Genomic DNA, 18916 nt, shown 5'->3' with positions numbered 1-18916 from the left:
CGCCTGCCATCTGCCAGTGGATTTACAGCTTCCTGACGGGCAGGACACAGCAAGTGAGGCTGGGGGAGGCCACCTCATCCACACGCAGCATCAGCACTGGGGCGCCCCAAGGTTGTGTCCTCTCTCCGCTGCTCTTCTCTCTCTACACGAACGACTGCACCTCAACGCACCCGGCTGTCAAACTCCTGAAGTTTGCAGATGACACCACTGTCATCGGCCTCATCAAGGACGGTGACGATTCTGCATATCCACAGGAAGTGGAGCGGTTTGGAGCTGTAGTGCGGCCGACACAACCTGGAGCTGAACACCCTCAAGACTGTAGAGATGATCGTGGACTTCAGGAGGCATCCTTCGCCACAGCTGCTCCTCACGCTGTTCGGCTGCCTTGTGTCAACCGTTGAGACCTTCAAGTTCCTGGGAATTACAGTCTCTCAGGACCTGAAGTGGGCGATCAACATCAACTCCGTCCTCAAAAAGGCCGAGCAGAGGATGTACTTCCTGCGGCTTCTGAGAAAGCACGGCCTGAGGCAGTTCTACACAGCGGTCATCGAATCAGTCCTGTGTTCTTCCGTCACAGTCTGGTTTGGTGCTGCTACAAAAAAGGACAAACTCCGACTGCAACGGACAATCAAAACTGCTGAAAGGATTATCGGTACCCCCTACCCACCTCAGGACTTGCACGCTGCCAAAACTAAGACAAGAGCGTGCAAAACCCTCTCGGACCCTCCACATCCCGGTCACCGGCTGTTCCGGCTCCTTTCCTCAGGTAGGCGCTACCGATCAATGCAAACTAGAACTAGTAGACATTCCAACAGCTTCTTCCCTCTTGCAATCAACTTCTTAAACAGCTAACTTACAATTCCATTGCAACATGCTGCCAATTTTTTTGTCTGAATTTGCTGTCACATTTCTGTCGGGCCAATTATATATTACTCGTGCACTCAGTGTAGTAGTCTCGCCACGCTGCACTAGTTGCATATCTGTTGTTGACCAATACTGGCCACTCATGCCAGAGTAGCATCTGCTCCATTTGCACACTGATTGAGGAGTATCTGCAACATTTGCATAATCAACATTGTCCCAGATTATCGCACTACTCGCTTGAAGTCTCGGCACCCTTTGCACAATGGTCATTGCACCTGACTATTGCTATATTAGTCATTCGAACTGCTCTAAGTGCTAGAGGACTCTGCATATTTTTGCACAATTGTCAAAAAAAATTTAATTATTTGTACCGGCATTACCAGATAACTAGCAACCCTTTATTGCTCAGTGACTGTTTTTTTTTTGTCAATGTCTTTATGTCTCAAAAGTGTTCTCTGTCAATTGACTGTCTGTTGTCGTGCTAGAGCGGGTCCAATTAGCGGAGACAAATTCCTTGTGTGTTTTTTGGACATACTTGGCAAATAAAGATGATTCTGATTCTGATGCGTTTGAAATTATGCTGAAATGCTTTGGGATCAAAGTTTAGAATACATTTTGAATTGAAACTATTATATACTGTAGATAATTATGAACTTTTTAAAGGGGGTTTCTATAATTCATGTAATTTCCCTATCCCCTGCAGATCTTGGTCCCAACCCCTGCTAATAGCAAGAGTTCACTGTACATGCATAGACAAGAAACATTTGACACACACGGCTTTCCCCAGTATGGTTTTACACAACCATTAGTTGTATTTAAAGTTACATATTTCCTCTTGATTACAGCAAATGGGCTCAAGCACTAGGAAGACAGAAGTGCATGTGGTTGCTATTTGTGAAGAATGGTGTCTGTGGTGGATGTGGAGGGGATGGAGGGGGAGTGGAGAGAAAGTCATCCCAGCCTGTGTATACAGTATGCATGTTACAGGTTTTTTTTCTACTGCGTTAACACTAAAATCGAAAGTATTACACAATTATCAAAACCACGTCAGCCTCACACTTTCTGCAAAAAAAAGTGATTTGCTAAACACACGTGTACATTACACACAGAAATCTATCATGATGTCACTTCCTTGCAATTCCAAAGCGCTGACTGTCAAATTACCATACGTATGAGCCAACTGGTTAAACAAAGTCATCAGGTGCACAAACACATGATTGCTTAATTGTAGACACACCAATCAGGTTGAAGGACTATAAAAATGCAGCAGGTGACTTCATCTGTCTTCAGCCAAAATGGAAGAAGAGAAAATGTATGCTGTACTGTAGTTGCATTTTTTTTTCAGATTTATTTTCTTTTTACTATAATTGTAAAGAGTTTGGTTTGCTCTTTCTCTGTGTATTTAACTCACAGTTCCCTAATCACTGAAAAGTAGAATTGCTGTTTTAGGTTACGAACAGCAGTGTGTAAATGGTTCAAACAAAAATGAAGTCATATGGTAACAAAATATGTTTTTTATAAATTAGTGTATAATTTTGACTAGTGTTTCATTTTGTAAAGGATCTGAGGTGTTCTGCTACTTGTGTGTGTGGTTGTGTTAATTGTATGTGGTGTCTCGACAAAAGGGGCCCTGTTTTAGCAATCGTGTTTTAGCAATTGAAAAAAAAAAATAATTCATGTGCTTGACTGAAAAGGAGAGTAAAATCTGGTGTGGACTGCTTTTTACAGGCCGACATGTGGCAGGTCAGGGAAATAGGAGAGGCAAAGGGTAAAGGTCATTATGCTTTAGGGAAAGAAGAGTGTGAAAGGTCAAAAATGTGTCTTCTTGCTGGGGTATGCAAGAGGGGAAAAGTGTGTGTGTGTGTGTGTGTCTGTGTGTGCGCGTGTGTGTTTGTGTGTGTGTTATGTCAGAGTAGGTCACTTGGGTTAGACCAAGTGAAAGTGGCTCCAATTACATGCTAGTTAAAAGAAAATATCTTCAGCATATTTGTGTGCCTGTGAGTGCTGAGTAAGTTTCTCTCCACTTCTAATAAATGACATCACGACTCTTAATATTAATATTCCTTTCTCTAGTAGTACATGTTTGAAGCTGCAGGACAAGCTGAAAAAGGATAAAACAAGACTTCCCAAGAACAAGCTGTCTAGTCACACAAGCAGATTATTTTTGGTTATTATTATAATTAATGTACTGAGGAGACTTACATAGGTAGGGTCTTAGTGACTTACACATGAAGGGCTTGACACTGCTGTGGATGTGCTTATGCTGCTTTAGGCCCGAAGACGTTGCAAACGTCTTGCCACAGTCAGAGCAGGCGTGGGCCCGCGCCCCGACATGCTGCGAGCGGATGTGCCTCTGCAGGTTACTGGGGTCTGTGAACACCTGCTGGGGGAAGCAACCACACAGACACACGGTGGGTGTTACTATCGTCCGAAGACTCGCTAAAGAAGTAGACCTCGAATAACAAAGCCAACAGTGCTTCATCAGCACCGGCCCCACCCACAAAAGTCATCATCACTTTACCTTTGAGCAGTTTTCACATTCATGGTGCTTGCCACTGTCATGCGACATCTGATGTCGGATCAGGTTTGATTTCCAGTTGAAGGCCTTGGGACACTGGTCACACTTATATTCTCTCTCCTCAGAGTGGGACAGAGTGTGAGCCTCGAGGCTGCAGGAAGCACAGATAAAAACAGGACAGTGAGGAAGAGAGCGGGAGAGAACAAAAAAGATGATCCCTCTTAAACTGTGTGTGCCTGCTCTCTATCCGAAATCACCAAGGATGACATTTAAATACTGTGTTTCACAGTGAGTATTACAGGGGTTGACATCATAGCAATCTGATTGGATGCTGGGCCAGCGCTATGATGTTCCAGTGCAATCACAGTTAAAAACATTGAAACGTGTCTATGTTGTATATATTGCTATTCAATCAAGTTCAAATCTGTTGGTGATGGCAATGCCAACAATGTTAAAATATTTACCTTAACATTTAATACCATTGATTGCTCCATGCACAAAATGATCAGGTCTCCACAGATGATAAATCAAGAATTGACCCTCAACAACAACACAAGCAGAGTGAATAAATAAGTCACCTTTGGATATCCGGGAAGACCTGATCACACTCTTTACACTCATGAAAGTCGTGAGACATGTGGAGGGATCGCAGGTCTTGAGGTTCCTGGGCATTAATGTCGCTGTTCTCTCCTAGGCACACGAGTTAAATCAAAGTCATTCACATGGCAGAAAATTCTTACACATACAGTATAGACTAGAAGGAAGTACGGACACCCGAAGAAGAGCACAAAGAACCAATCCAAACCTGCATCAAGGAAGGAGGAGGGCGGCATCCCGCACTGCTGCATCTGGTGGTCCAGCAGTTGGTTGCGGGACTCGAAGTGCTGGTCACAGTCTTCACAGCGGTACTGCCTCTCCTCTGCATGGTGGGAGGGGAGAGCATCAGCAGATTGTTGAAATAAAGACCTTGTGCAAGTTGTCCCAATAAGCAACATTGCGTGTGTGATGCAGACCATGAATATCAGGAGCCATGGTATCACATGAATACTCTTCTGCCTTCATGAAAAGTAGAAGCTCCTCACCAGGGAAAATATCTCGAGTGACTTTGTAGTAGATCTGAAAGACATAAATTAATATCTTGCTTATTACTGTATGATACATTTCAAACAAATACGGTAGAGGTGCAACAATTAATCAATTAATTGACAACTGTTTTGATCATCGATTAATCGTTTCGAGAATTCCTTGTTTAACCTAAAATAGTCCAGAACCCCGGAATTCGAGCCTCTCAACAGATTTCTGTAGTCCTCCTTGAAAGCAGAATGATTATATTATATATCAGTATATATTACAATCACAATAAGAAATATGCAAACATCTGCTTTTACTTTGTAAAAATGTCTTCTGACATGCTGTGCACCAAATGTTTGTGCATTTTCTGCACTGATTCATTGATGAATCCAAAAAATATTGTCAACAATTTAATCGATTATTAAAATAAATCCCTAAACTACGGACAACAAACTATTCTCTCATAGTCCAAAGGTGCATTGCAATGTCAACTTAGAGTAGTTGGGAATATTCTGAGAGGTCACTTGTGGTTGCTCTCTTGGAAATATATTAAACATCGACACGCAAATCATTCATTGACCTGAAGTGAATCGTCATGAACAACATCATGCAAACAAACTGAAAGTATAAACTTCTCCAGTGTAGAGGAATTGCTGAGCAAATACTGTACACACATACAGCATACTGGGTAATGCAAATAGCAGGACGCTGTCATGACATTTGTGAGCAAACCACCCATAATACTGTATACAGTGAAATCTTGACTTGACCAAGCTCGTAACTGAATTCCTTAATGTTACCCATTAAAATACATTGAAATTTTAGTAACCCGTTCCAGCCCCCCAAAAACCACCACATTTTTTTGTTACCTGTTTTTAATCAAGAAAAATACCACTGTATTGCATAAACATAGTAAAAAAAAAAAGCATTATAAATGATCATGTAAAGAAATAAACTGGTTTTATGAAGCGTAATTACTGTACGTTGGGAGTGGGACAATTCTGAAGTCACAATAACAGCTCTGTCTGAGCTTTGATGCTTTAAAGGGGACGTGGCCGAATGAGTGGCGTCAGGTACGAGGCCAGTTAGTCTCTGTGAGTGTCTGGATGTGAGTTTTGGTTTACTGTCGCTGCTCGTGAGTGAGCTCATTTTGGATTTGTGTGTTTAACTGTCCGCACCATTCAATAAATGGCTGAAAGCGCATCTGCGACTGTGACACCTTTTTTTATTTTTTTGGGTTTTTCTGGAGCGGCAGCATACTTGAAGCCCGCTCGTAAAAAGCAAAGAAAAAAAATAACCAAAACGACGCCTTTTAACTTGAAAAACTTGTAAGTTGCGGCACTCCTAGTTCAAGATACCACTGTATTGCAAAAACATTTATATTGTATAAATAAAAATATATGCTTGGGATTTAAGAAGAGCAGCATGATAAACAAGTGGTTTGCGCGTTTGCCTCACAGTTGAGACATTCGTTGGAATCTCATCTCAGGGCACATACAAACTAACAACCATTCGCACGCACAGTCACACCTACGGGCAATTTAGAGTCTTCAATTAATGCATGTTTTGGGGATGTGGGAGGAAACCGGAGTGCCCGGAGAAAACCCACGCAGGCACGGGGAGAACATGCAAACTCCACACAGGCGGGGCCAGGGATAGAACCCGGGTCCTCAGAACTGTGAGGCTGACGCTCTAACCAGTCGGCCACCGTGCCGCCACCTATTTCTATATTGCACAGTATTTTTTTTAACCACAGAATGATCAAAATATGGTAAATATAACGTCGTTCTCCATTTGGAATGGATTAATTGCATTTCGATTCATTTCAATAGGATACATGATCTCGGTTTGCGAACATTTCGGTTTGAGAATGGGGTCCCGGGACAAATTAAATACGTAACTTGAGGTTCCACTGTAATCCTATAAAATGGATTAAAGGTGGACTAACATGACATTTGAGAAGCAAGGAAATTGTTTGGAAATAAGAGGTCGACCAGTGTCTTCGAAGGGCTTATATCCCACTACAGAGGTTTAGCCTCACCAGTGTATTTCATATTTATTTAACAAGCAACACAAGATGGTGACACAGTCCAATGTCCTACAGTATAGGAGGAGGAACATCCCTTTTGAGCCTTTGACCTTCTTTCATTTGTGTTGTTTTAGTGGCGTCAAAGGGTTGCAAAACCTCAGACCTTTAAATCGACATGTCATGAAAGTTGAGTCAATGTCGACTGGTCGCTGATGACGTCACTGACATTTTGTCAGTGCAGGACCGTATATTAAATTATATATATATGTATATATGTATATTATAATTAAAAAAATTATAATCTCATGATGGAATGTTTTACAATAATCTATATTCTCCGACAACGGGCAGTTTATACAAAATCCCCTTGTTTGGTGTGCTCTGTGGTGTGTTTGTAAGTTTTGCAAAGCTTGACCAAAGAGGGAAACCTGTCCTCTCTTTAGGCCCACCACAGTAGCGGATTCTGCATGCCCGGCATTGGCAGTGTTTGCAAATAATCACAGACCTCTTTGTGGGCAGTGGATTACTTCCGTGCCCTCCTTCCACTTATATAGGGTTGGTTGAAAAAAAAATGACCCTGGCTCTTTTCCCCTTAACTACTGTAGGTCTCCCTCACTTCCAAAAGCTACAGCTTTAGAGACAGAAGACAATTTAAATCAAAGTAACAGACTCATTTCATTCTGTTGCAGCAAGCCTCCTCCAACACGTGATTAGCGACTTGTCGATGTCACGCTTTAAACGTCACTTCGGAGTAGTAAAGTCGACTAGTCTGTACGGCTCCTACTGTCTCCCTAATTCTGCATGAGCAGAAGGAGGTAGGGAGGCAGTAAAAACACCGCCACACTCGCAGGCACACTTGAGGAATTCCCCTAACATCTCCACCTCTTCCCCATCGGCCACCGCAGACAAACACTGAAAACACTCACACACGCAAGCAAACAGGCAGAGAGGCTCACTACAGAACAGAAGACGCACTGTTTGATCTGAAAGGTCATCCCTAGTATGTCACAACCGCGCGCGTGCACACACACACACACACACACACACACAAGCACTGACTGTCAGTGGTTCTCATTAGCAGGTTTTTCTCTAGATTAGATAACTAAGGTGGTGGAGTTCACAGTGACTCCGCAAAGCATCAAGGCCATAAATAACACACACTTGCATTCAAATGTGTTTATATTTGCATTTAAATTCCAAGAGCAATGCAATACATGACTACAATGGAGAAACAGTTATGTGATTGCTCTGTGACGCTTCTTTCCCCATCAAAGGGCACGACCGCAGGCACATCATCCAAACTGGTTACCTTGACACCTTTAGTTATTAGCCGAGTTATTAGCGCTCATGTTTTCTCAGGTCACACCCTGGTGACTCATTTACACACACACACACACACACACACACTCTCATTTGAATAGGTATGGTATTTGCCAGCGCTTTCATGATCACAATCCAAATAATTTCCAGTCTTGATGCACAGCATAAAGTAAAACGTTTAGATGCACCCAAAATCCAACAAGACCAACAAACTGGAATAACTCTAATTGAAATATGTCATTCTGTTTTTCTGTTCTGGCTGATGCAATAAAGAGCTGTAATCATATAAAGCAACAAGAAACACTTGCTGCGGTCTGTTTTGGACTCACAACAATCGCACGCACTTTAATGATTATCATGCACCTCAACTCAAGCCAACACGCTAAGTGACAAAGATCGGTACATATGTAATATTTGAGTAGTTTGACACATCAAATCATCATCTGGATGTTCAGTCATGCTGTTACAGTCCACTGTTGGAAGCTATTAAATAAAACTTTATGATACAATCACGTCAAATGTAAAGAAACTACAAGGTCCTGTACCATAACTACGTCTTGTAGTGTTGTTGTGATTGCTCTGAGGTGGTTTCTACCTGTTGGTGCTTTGTTGGTGTGTTGTGTTTTTTTGTACTGCAGTAAAGAAAACAACGGTGGAAGAATAGCAATCGCTTATGGAGATCCCCCAAAATGAAATGAAATACATCAGAGATATAAACTGGGAAACTTTATGTAGGTTGCAAACTTTTGCATGTCTTATGTAGGATTGGAAAATATCTTTAAAATCGAATTTAAAAAATCCAATAATAATAATAATACCTATAACACACAACAATCACACCTATGGACAATTTAAAGTCTAACTCACAAGCTCTCAACTGTGAGGAAGATGTGCTAATCACTAGCCCATCTGCTGCTGTTCTCTCGCTACATCGCGGTTCACCATATTGCGGATTCAGTGCATTGCATATTTTTTTTTGCCCATATTCATATCACGGGACGCATCAGCTCACTCACGCTAGCAAAAAGTACACATCTTTAGGCGCGATGTGGGCGCAACAAGCATGTTAGGGTGTGAGTACGCCAACATTCCCATCGCTTTGTAGTATCTTGTGAAATGTTCTTAAACAAGTTGGATGATGCTAATTACACTAATAAGCTAATTGCCGCCGAGTTGAAAGAGTTGACGAAGAAGAGTGGCGCAGGCATTTTAAACACTAATTGCCCACATTATCTGAATGACCAGACACAACTCGTGGAAGGTTCCTATTTACTGCCTTGTTTCATACATCAGCAAACCGAGGGAGTTTGAGCATTATGGGATGGAATGTCAAAGGCTTGAGACTTAAAACTCATATTATGTTAAAGTCAAATGATAAAGATGATTATGTTTCCAATTTGTGGGAACATTTATTGTCTTCAGTGGACTTTCATGAGGTGTTACAATTGCAATTAACTCCAGAATGCCGTGCTCATGATATCCCCTCCTACGCTGTCTGTTCAGTTCCCATTGTGTGCTTTCAAATAAGCAATTGAAATAAACGGGGTCGAAAATACTAATCTTTTTGACAAGTCGCCATAATAGTTATTTGCTATGATTAAATCCTGTGCATTACGGCTGGGCAAAAAAATAGATTAGATGACGAATCCTTCCATTGATCCATAAGAATTCTTCCCCCCCAGGTCTTAATAAGTGAAAAAAAGACTATTCTTGAAAAAAGAAAAAAATATGGATATGAAAAAAATAATAATTTTCACATTCAATCACAGACAATTTTGTCAAATAACCCTCATACTTGTCATGGAAATGTAATATCATTTTTACTTTTGAGATATAATGTGACTGCTTGATTCTCAGAATGTGTGTCATTGCACCCCAGCAGTAAAGCTGCAATCTTTGTATTAATTCCGCTCTAAAATTGCACACGTCATTTTGTAAAGGCAGGTTTTGTTTCGCTCTTGACCTTGCAGACTGCGCATGTGCACCTGGAATACACAGTTTTTCAAAGGTCTCTGAAGGTGATTTTATAAAACCGATTCATAATATACCAGCAGAATGACATGAAGAGTGGGCGGGAGGGGATCCCAAATAGTTTCTCCAACGAGACAAAACAGTCTCTTTTCCCTTCTCTCCTTACTCATTCCTTCCTCACTCACACACTCACCCTCCTGAGATTTGCTCATAAACTTTTATGGTAAACAGAACTGGGTCAGAAATAAGAGGATGGAGGCCAGTTTTACTTTCACACTGGAAGGGGCTAAATTGGAGCTTGCGAGTGAGCCATAATGACCAACACACCTGGAAATTGCTGAGGCTGTATGACATTGTCGTCATATAAATCACGTCGGAAATCGTCTCCGTTCAAGGTATTGAGCTGGATTGGTTGGAGTCCACTTCTCAGAAGAGATTTAGCAGGAGTGCAAGCTCAGGGGAGCCCACTCTGACTCTCTTCTGTTCAAATCTGGTGGTAGTACGTCTCTGTGTGTGTGTGTGTGTGTTTTTTTTTGCGGTGTAGTTTCAAGCTGAGTTCAGATTCAGCACTTCTCTGTGGTTGTAAAAACCTGTTGGACTCAGGTATTGTCCAAGTTACCATTTGAAGGCCAAAAACGAACCATTTCCAGTCTGACGCAGATTCTCAAATGCACCAGCACACGTGCGCAGTGAAACATATGCAATAGCCCACACTATACACACTCACACCATTGAATGTGTGCACTAGGACTGATTTAAAAAAAAAAGCACAAACAAAAAGCCCTCATGAGCGCAAAAGAGTAGCAAAAAAGTGACAGCGCCTTTGCAAGACCACCCCACATTTAGTCTATTCAATTTGAGCATACAGACGGGCATTGTGAGCCGCTACAGTGTGTTTTCAAAAACACCAATGTTGGCCGGAAGGCTTTAAAGACGGCACATTGTGTGGCGCTGTGACAGTGTGTAATAGTTAACAATCACCTCATCACAGCCATGTCCGAGACCTGTCGGAGCCTTACACGGGCACCGGAGCAGAACCGCCGTGTTGACAGCAAGGCACACCTCGCGCACGGCTCTCTCTGCTTGTTTGTCTGCCCGTCACTTTGAAAACAGAGAGGCCAAGCGATTCCAGACAAGAGAACATGGAGGAGACCTTCAGGGATCCTTTTCGGAAAAGTCAGAAGATGGCTGACAGAGGGGCCGCCGATTTGTTCCTAAAACTCGATTTCAGTTCTTCGCCTAAGGTTGAATAATGCCAAAGATGCCTGTCAATCACTTTTCTTTCAATTACATGTTAATACCGTGCAAAGGTTTTAGGCCACCATTACCACTGCTCAAATAACCATAGATACGAATGTTACTCAGGAGAACATTTGTGTTTGTCGCTCCATATGTTTGTTAGTTCGCATGCGACTCGTGGATCTCGGATTTGATGATTATAATCTGAAAGGTGGACGATTTCAGTCTTCACATCATTATCCCGACATCACTAAACTTGAACAGGTTTTCTTAGCCCATGTACCAACTCTAGAAAGTTTTGTAAAAGTTGATCTTGGATTTTTATCTGTCCTACTTGCCCTGCGATTGGCTGGCGACCGGTTCAGGGTGTGCCCCGCCTCTCGCCCGAAGATAGCTGGAATAGGCTCCAGCATGCCCGCGACCCTAGTGAGGAGAAGCGGTACAGGAAATGGATGGATGGATCTGTCCTACTATTTAGTGTTATACCATGTCAAAATGGCTGCTGTGACAAGGTGGCCTAAGACTTTTCCCACACCACTCTGACTTACTTTGTGATCTACCTACTGTTCTTCTTCTTACAGAAACAACTTTTTTTTCCGTTTCCAGTAACTCCTCATTGAGTGGTAATGACAAGTATGCAGCTTAAATCCCCCCCCCCTCCGCAAAGGTCATGCCATGGAATGCTCCACACGCGTGTCAGGTAAAGTTTAGTCTCTTGTCCACCAGCCTCAATGAAGGAATGACTGAGTGGGATTAGTGAGGTGAACAGACCCCCATGTGGGCAGCACGCACCTCTGGCCACAGCCAGGTGAGCAGCAAAAGACTGTGACATTCCTGACATATCTAAGAGTTTATATCGCCAGCGTGACAGGGAAGTGTGGGGAAATATCATCTCGACGGGCCGCCTCTGATCCTGCCCTGTGGTCCTCGCACGGCAGAAGCTGGCGTACAATTACACAATGAAAACACGCGCTGATAGCATAGAGTGTCTGCAGTGCTCTGCATTGTGTGTGTGTGTGTGTGAGAGAGGTGAGAGCAGGGTGGGCCAGTCGCACATGCGACTATCTGACTTGGATCACGATAACAATTTAGAAGACGACAACAGCGAGCAGGACAGTGAGTGGAAAAAGCTTTTTAAAATGACATTTAGGTTGCACTGGATTTACCCTCACACACACAGCAAAGTTCATCTAACCTTTCTCATCCTGTCATCATTTTGGGATTTTTTTTTTTTTTTTTCTGCTGGACAAGTTGCAAGTGTCTCCACATACCTGATCATCTACCTGGCAGGCTGTCAGGTTATGCTGCTTGGCAGTGGGGGCAAACTGGATGTACTTCAGCCAGCTCCTGATATCTGGCTTGCTGGCATCCACACAGTACTTTACATGGCCTGACCCGTCCAAGATCTGGAGAGACAGAGATCCAAGTCCAGATCAGTATCAGTCCAGGTTGCTGTGTACCAACTGTACCTCCCACTGAGAAAGAAGCCTGTCATTTTGGGAGTCACTGTGGAAAATGACGTGCACAACAAAGAAATATTTTTAACATTTTAAACTGGGGAGAAAAACAACAACAACAACAAACAAAAAAACAACAAGTGCGTAAGCCAACAGTTGGCTGGTAAAATGTGTTGTTTTGTTGACATGAAATTATTATTTTGTTCACGTTAATCCTTGGTAAATATAAACATGGACATATTTATCTATAAATAGAAAATCAATTAACAGATTTTTAAAGTGAGGGAGGTCTTAATTAAACGTGTGACGTTATACATTCAATAATAATAATAATAATAATAATATTAATAATAATAATACATGTGGGCCTGGAGAAAAAATATCCAATTACAGCTCTAAAACATACAACTTATTTATATGGATAGAGAGATAATGAAAGGACATTTTTTTTTTTTTACAGATATACGCGATCCTCAACGAAAGACAAATCAATTAACAGAAGCAATTTAGACTCAAAGAACAGCAGTTCGGCCTGTGACAAAAATAAGGAGACGCTTTTGCTTTTTGAATTTCTTGGCACGAAAGGGAAATGCATGATAAAACGAAAAAAAAAAAAAAAAGGGATTAGAATATAAAACATTTGTCCAGTTAAAAAATATATAAATAGATTTTGTTGACAATCTAGTGACACCTTTTTTAAAAAAAATTTTAAAGTTAATATTTATCCTAGTTTTTTCGCTTTCTTTGAACACAAATCATTTGGAAATAATTCACTATGCACGAAAATCTTGTTAACATAAAACAAGAATGAATTATTAAGGTTGAGTGAATCCTTTTGTCTGCCTCCCCAACATTGTTTCCCCCCACTTGAACGAATTCAAAAAGTCAGACTGCATTTGCCCTGACGGCACCAATGAATTGCAATAATAAGAAAAAAATTGAATACAAATATCTCTGTTTTCATTGAAGAAGTGAGTTTCTTCTTACCGTTGAAGGCTGTTCGCGTCGGCGTGCGGCTCAAGCCGCTGGGGACACGAAGTGTGCGTGCTAAAGTGAGCAAAAGTGACGGAAACTCCGCTTCAAAAGGCTCGGGATGGTTTTTTTGTTGTTGTTTTTTTAAAATTAACTCAGTCTTATCAGCTGCGATGCGACGTCCATTTTAAGTTTTTTTTATTTTTTTTATTATTATTATTTGTTTTAAAATCAGCTTCTCCAAAGCCGGGCTGAGTGGACGACGGTCTCCTCTCCAGTGCGCGCGCCCCCTTCACTGTCCGCCACACGCAGCGCGCTTTCTCAACTCCGATCCTCTCATCACCGCGTTGCATTCACGGACCCGTCTGTCCGATACATCTCCTTTCTCTTCGTGTCCTCCCTCCGGTGGATGAACTCGCTTGCAACTTTTCAGTGCGCTCCTCTCTTGTCACCCCTCCTGTCCTGTCCTGACGCAGCCAGGTGTCCCCCCCCCCCCCCCCCCCATTCCGCAGACGCACAACCACCTCCTCCTCTTATTATGATGCTCAGGATGTATCAATATGATAAGGCGGTGTTTTTGAAGACGTCTTCTCTTGCTGTGTGGGTCTCTCGCTCGCTTCTTTTTTTTTTTTTTTTTTTACGCAGGATCATCCCATAAAACTCCATCCATCCATTCTGGGCGACTGTCGCCCCCCTCCTTGGCGGAAGCGACTCCTCTCCGCGGTAAATTGTGAAGTGACGGGGGCCCCGGGTCGCAGAGGTTGAGCGGGGTCACAGAGAGGTCGAGATGGGGCTTCGAAGAGGGGATGAACTGGCCCGGCACACTTTCATGAACCAACAGAAGCTTCAAAGGGAGGAACCATTGTTCGCATCTTCTCTAAACTTGTTCACAACACTCGCTGTCGTTTTATGACAATGGTGCACTCATGATTACTTATTATTTGTGTTTTTTTTTTACGTTCCTTTACTAATCTTCATATACTTTACACTTTACATACTAGGCAAGTGGCATTATTCGGAAGAAAATCTGTAGAGTCGAGTTGCGAATCGGCGCAATTGTACAAAATAGACTTGATTTGAAATCGGAACGTGCAGTCTAAAGCGAGGGGAACTGTTGTCGGGGAGGCGAGTTTATTAGGCAGCTCATAAAGCCGAAGAGGGCTGCAGCCTTGGCTGATGAGAGCAGATGATGATGGATAATGCCTCAACTCTGTGACATTGACCTTGCATCCCAGATAATAGCCATTGTTTTGGCAAATCGCGGCGCAAATGTGCAGGAAGGACAGGAAAAATCATGTGTAAATAAGGCAGGACCCCGCCACCGATTCCCATCGTTTTTTGTGTGTGTGTTTTTGTTTTTTTTTTTGCTCCCTGAGAACCGAGCAGAGACCCCGGTCCGCCCGGTCATTGATTTCCTGCCTCTCCTCGACTTGTCCATTGTTGGAAGCCTTTTTTAATTTAGCCATAAATTGGGAAAGCTCAAGCCGAATGAGCTGTTCTATTTTCTTCCTGTCAGGATGAGGGATTTGTTTTATGATGCATTGTTTGTGAAATACAAGTCGTCTGAAAAGTCTTGACGGCCTCTTCGCATTTCTGATGCTCTACGGAAAAGGAAAGATGCACGCTCCAGATTTGCGGGGGGTAAAAAGGGGGAACAGTGTAGCAGGAGCCCCTTTTTTGCCCGCTCCATCGGGACTTGCTGCCTTACCCTCGCCTGTCAGGAGATGGCGTGCTCCACTGAAGTGAACTTCCAATTGACTCAGCGTGGACATTTGAGAGGATAAATGAATGGCATTTAAAAAAAAAAAAATCTGTGAAATGACTGTAAAACTCGATATTTCTTTTTCTCTCTTAAGATAATGCATTCAATCATTTTAATTCAATTCATGTTTCGATGTAACTTGCCCTTAAAGCAGCAGCTTGTTTGTACTATAATGTAGATTTTGGGGACCACATCAACATATATTTTTATGAACTGACCAGAATTTATAATCACCTGAATGTGCAGCGATAAAGATGGGAAATCTGTTGTGAAATGATGGGTGACAGTTAAATACTGTTAACAAACCGGGACAGATTTGCGAGCCATATCTCTAATTTGCATTTATTTGAGCCATAAAAATGACTGTGATGTGCTGAGATGAAAAAGATCCGCTTTATCGGAATTATTTGACGCCTTTGGTGTAAAGATTTTGCCCTGGTGGAAAGCTGTTTATCAACACATTACAAACTCAACACATGCAAGCTTCAGGCTATATTCCTTCCAACTATACAACACAGCATTTCCATACCTATTTTGATATCTTAAGGGTTCAAATAATGTTAAGTGCTGAGGCTTTAATGCGCTGTAAAATTTCCTTGTGGCTTTCTTGTTTATTTTAGGGGTTCAGTCATGCATGGATCATATGTTGTTTATTTTGCAAATGTTTTTGATGCAGCAGATTTGGACTTTGCTGCTGGGCGCTGGATCCTCGGAAGTCATAACGGAGCTGAAGCGAGGGATTCCCGCGTGGGTTGCAAACCGACTCCAGCCGTGCGGAGAGTTCCATGCTGCAGCTGGAGACGCCGCTGTAGGCCCGTGTGGTACATTCCAACATAGGAGGACACCGTGAGGAAAAGGAGAGAAAGTCCACATTGCAGACAAATCCGCAATGGGAAGACACCCGCCCCCCCCCTACCCGCAGAGATGGAATGAAATTCTGCAGATATGCTTAAAACACAAACATTAATTTGACCACAAACCAAGAACTCTTTGAGCCAAGATTAGTGTAGAGGGGAATAATCCTGCTGCTGTAGGTAGACCCTGTGTCCATACAGTCCATAGCAATTACAATGAAGACAGAGTAGAGGAAATGAAAGGGGAAAATGTAAATAAAAAAAAAAACGTCCAGGCCTGGAAGTAGGCCTGTCGTGAGCAGTGTGTTAATCTCCACCTCAGTAATTTGGTTTTGCAGGAGAAGACAGAAGCCCTGCTGCTGTGCCCTGCACTTCATAAATCACTGCTTTATGTGGACAAGGTCAGCTCACCCCCTTCCCCTGCCACCGGCCCCTCCGCCATGTTTACCCGGCCTCCCGGGGGCTCTCACGACCAGACCAGCCTACTTCTAATTACTGTGGATTATTTTCATTTGCCGGGGGTCAGTCAGGCATTCCGGCAGAAAGAGCGAGTAGGGATGATTTTCTGACAAATTCGGTGGCCTCGGAGAAACAGGCCTGACATGTTTGCTGAATTAGCACCTGGATATTTTGTGTTCACACTGTTTGTTTTGCCTTTGACAGCTCTGTGTGAGGAGCCTATAGGCCGACATGTCCATTAGCTTATCATTACATTTTAAACATCGGTTTAGTACTAAAGGGCAAGAGGGTCAGACGTTTTTGGTTTTTGTCAATTAAATAAAGACAAGCTCACATTCAATCGAGCCATTACATGACACAGTGCTTACAAGACACGTGGCTCGCATTTCTTCATCGACGAGACAGATAAAAAGAAGCGTTGTTTGGGGTGATAATTCTAAGGGCCCATGACTGACAAATTCTAATTTCAATACGCAGCATTGACATGAACCATTCCAAAGCCAAAATGACAATTGGGGTGTCCAGTAATAGACTAATCCCCGCCCCCCATCCGCAGCTTCTGTAGCCATAGGTGTAATATTCTGAAGAGGACATCTCCATCTTAGAAAACTGAGTGAACAAGTGAGGTACTGTGTCAGGATCAAGATGTGCCAGGTGCCTGTTTGTAGCTACAGCCACATTTTTATTCCTCTATTGGCGGTCCCCTGTTCGTTTTTTTTCGACAGGGGGCTTCTACAGGGAATGCCAACAGCCCCGAGGAGAGGGTCCGCAGTCAAAAACAATCCCCCATCCACCAAAACAGACAATATATTGCACTGTTCACTATAAAGATTCAGATTAAGAAAATTATATGTGAACGTTGGGCACTGAAATACTGACAAGAAAGAAATCAAGAGGTGCTTTTACAATATTGTTAATCATGACATGCATAAATTTAAAATGACATTTTCTGCATTGTGATTAGCCAACATGTAAGTATATTTAAAAATGAGGCCGGCGGCGTGTGACAATGGTGGCGTGCCAGGGATGTACAGAAAGTACTTACAGTGATCCCTGACACTTCCGCTGTGGAACAAGACTGTATGTGGGCTGCTGGGTGCAATAAAGCTACACATAGGGCATATTTTTCAGACATAAATTCAACGGGCACAAAGTTCCATGTACAGAATGGACTGGAAACTTAAACAGCCCCACTCGGCCCTGTTGAGACAGGAGAGGGGGGGGGGGGGGGGGCGGGTAATTAGAGCATGTTGCTGTTCGCCGCAGGGTGAACAAATTGGCTCTAAAACGCTCATAGATATCATCTTTAAAAGACCTTTTTTTTTTTTTTTTTTTTTTTTTACGCTGCGGAGGCAAAGCGTGATGGAATTGAACACGGCACTCCAGATCAAGCGAGAGCAAGTGTCACACATTCATTACGTTTATCTCCCGTCTAACGTTTTAAGTCCTGCTGCAGATGGGATACTGAGACAATTTGCTTTCCCTGCGGCGTGTCCAATTGGAAGGCTAATATTTAATGTTGGCGGATATCAGGTTGAGATGTTGGACTTGTTCACCGTGACGGCAGAACGACAACGCTTCCTTGTCAGTTAAGTAGAGCAGATGAAATGAAATTTGAAGAAGATAAATCTTTGAATTGTAAGAAAAGCCCACGGGAGGGAAATGCTAACTGTTCTTCCATTGTAAAGGTTGGTATGTAACATATTTCACATTTCCTGCATAAAACAATATTTTCAGCAGAAGCAGGTTAACCTAGCAGATAAACTCGCAAGTATATTTTTTTTTGTCTGGTGAGTCTGCACTTTTCAAGCAAGGGAGACATAAGTGGTCAAAGTTGTAACCTGAGAAAGTGTTAAAGAATGTAAGTGCCAAAAAAAGAGAGACATTGAGACCGCAGTGCACGAGATCTGCTAGGCAGCTCAATTCAGCGGCTGAGTGTGTAAGGGTGACGATTAAAGTCAGAATTTCCTGAGAAAACAACAAATCAGCAACGGTAACATAGCGACACGGAGTGACTCCCATTAAAGGCTTCGCTGGTTTTCAGTAGCATCAAAGCACCGAGTTAGGCTGGAATTATGTTTAACCCGAAGCACTGCGGCGCACAAATGACTAACACTCTAATACTAAAAACAATCTCTTTTAAATATTTCCTACAAGAACACAAAACAAAAACATTATTGTGATCCGGAGGTATTCATCATCCCCTATTTGATTTTTTTTCCTTTCATGCATTGCTTGTCGGGTTTATTTAATTCTAAACATTCTACGATGGCTTCTGTATCACACCAATAAATCATAAATCTAATCCAAGCTATAAATGAGTACACGTAAAAATCATAAAAACATCACATTGATATTTTAAATAGACAGAGATCATCTGCATTCTGCTGTCATACTAAA

The 18916-nt window shown here is 42.5% G+C and overlaps 2 protein-coding genes across 17 annotated transcripts in view; both read right to left on the bottom strand.

The window, feature by feature from the left end:
• mecom (MDS1 and EVI1 complex locus) overlaps positions 1-18916 on the bottom strand; it is a 143430-nt gene that overhangs the window by 18109 nt on the left and 106405 nt on the right. For 8 of the 16 annotated variants that reach the window (XM_061781378.1, XM_061781382.1, XM_061781379.1 and 5 more), the window contains 6 exons: positions 12284-12418; positions 4396-4498; positions 4188-4301; positions 3961-4072; positions 3386-3533; positions 3067-3247 (listed from right to left, as the gene is read on the bottom strand). In XM_061781378.1, the coding sequence (XP_061637362.1) occupies positions 3067-3247; positions 3386-3533; positions 3961-4072; positions 4188-4301; positions 4396-4498; positions 12284-12418 (793 nt within the window). Of the gene's footprint in view, positions 1-3066; positions 3248-3385; positions 3534-3960; positions 4073-4187; positions 4302-4395; positions 4499-12283; positions 12519-13456; positions 13915-18916 lie in introns of those variants that run through there. The other 8 variants (XM_061781383.1, XM_061781384.1, XM_061781385.1 and 5 more) reach the window with 6 other exon arrangements.
• tp53i13 (tumor protein p53 inducible protein 13) overlaps positions 6110-18916 on the bottom strand; it is a 400199-nt gene continuing 387392 nt past the window's right edge. The window contains exon 10 of the transcript XR_009789654.1: positions 6110-6172. The gene's annotated coding sequence lies outside the window, so the exon portion shown is untranslated. The remainder of the gene's footprint in view (positions 6173-18916) is intronic.

The sequence above is a fragment of the Phyllopteryx taeniolatus genome, chromosome 8, assembly GCF_024500385.1.
Source record: "Phyllopteryx taeniolatus isolate TA_2022b chromosome 8, UOR_Ptae_1.2, whole genome shotgun sequence".
NCBI lineage: Eukaryota > Metazoa > Chordata > Actinopteri > Syngnathiformes > Syngnathidae > Phyllopteryx > Phyllopteryx taeniolatus.
This window is presented reverse-complemented; position numbering and strand designations above follow the sequence as displayed.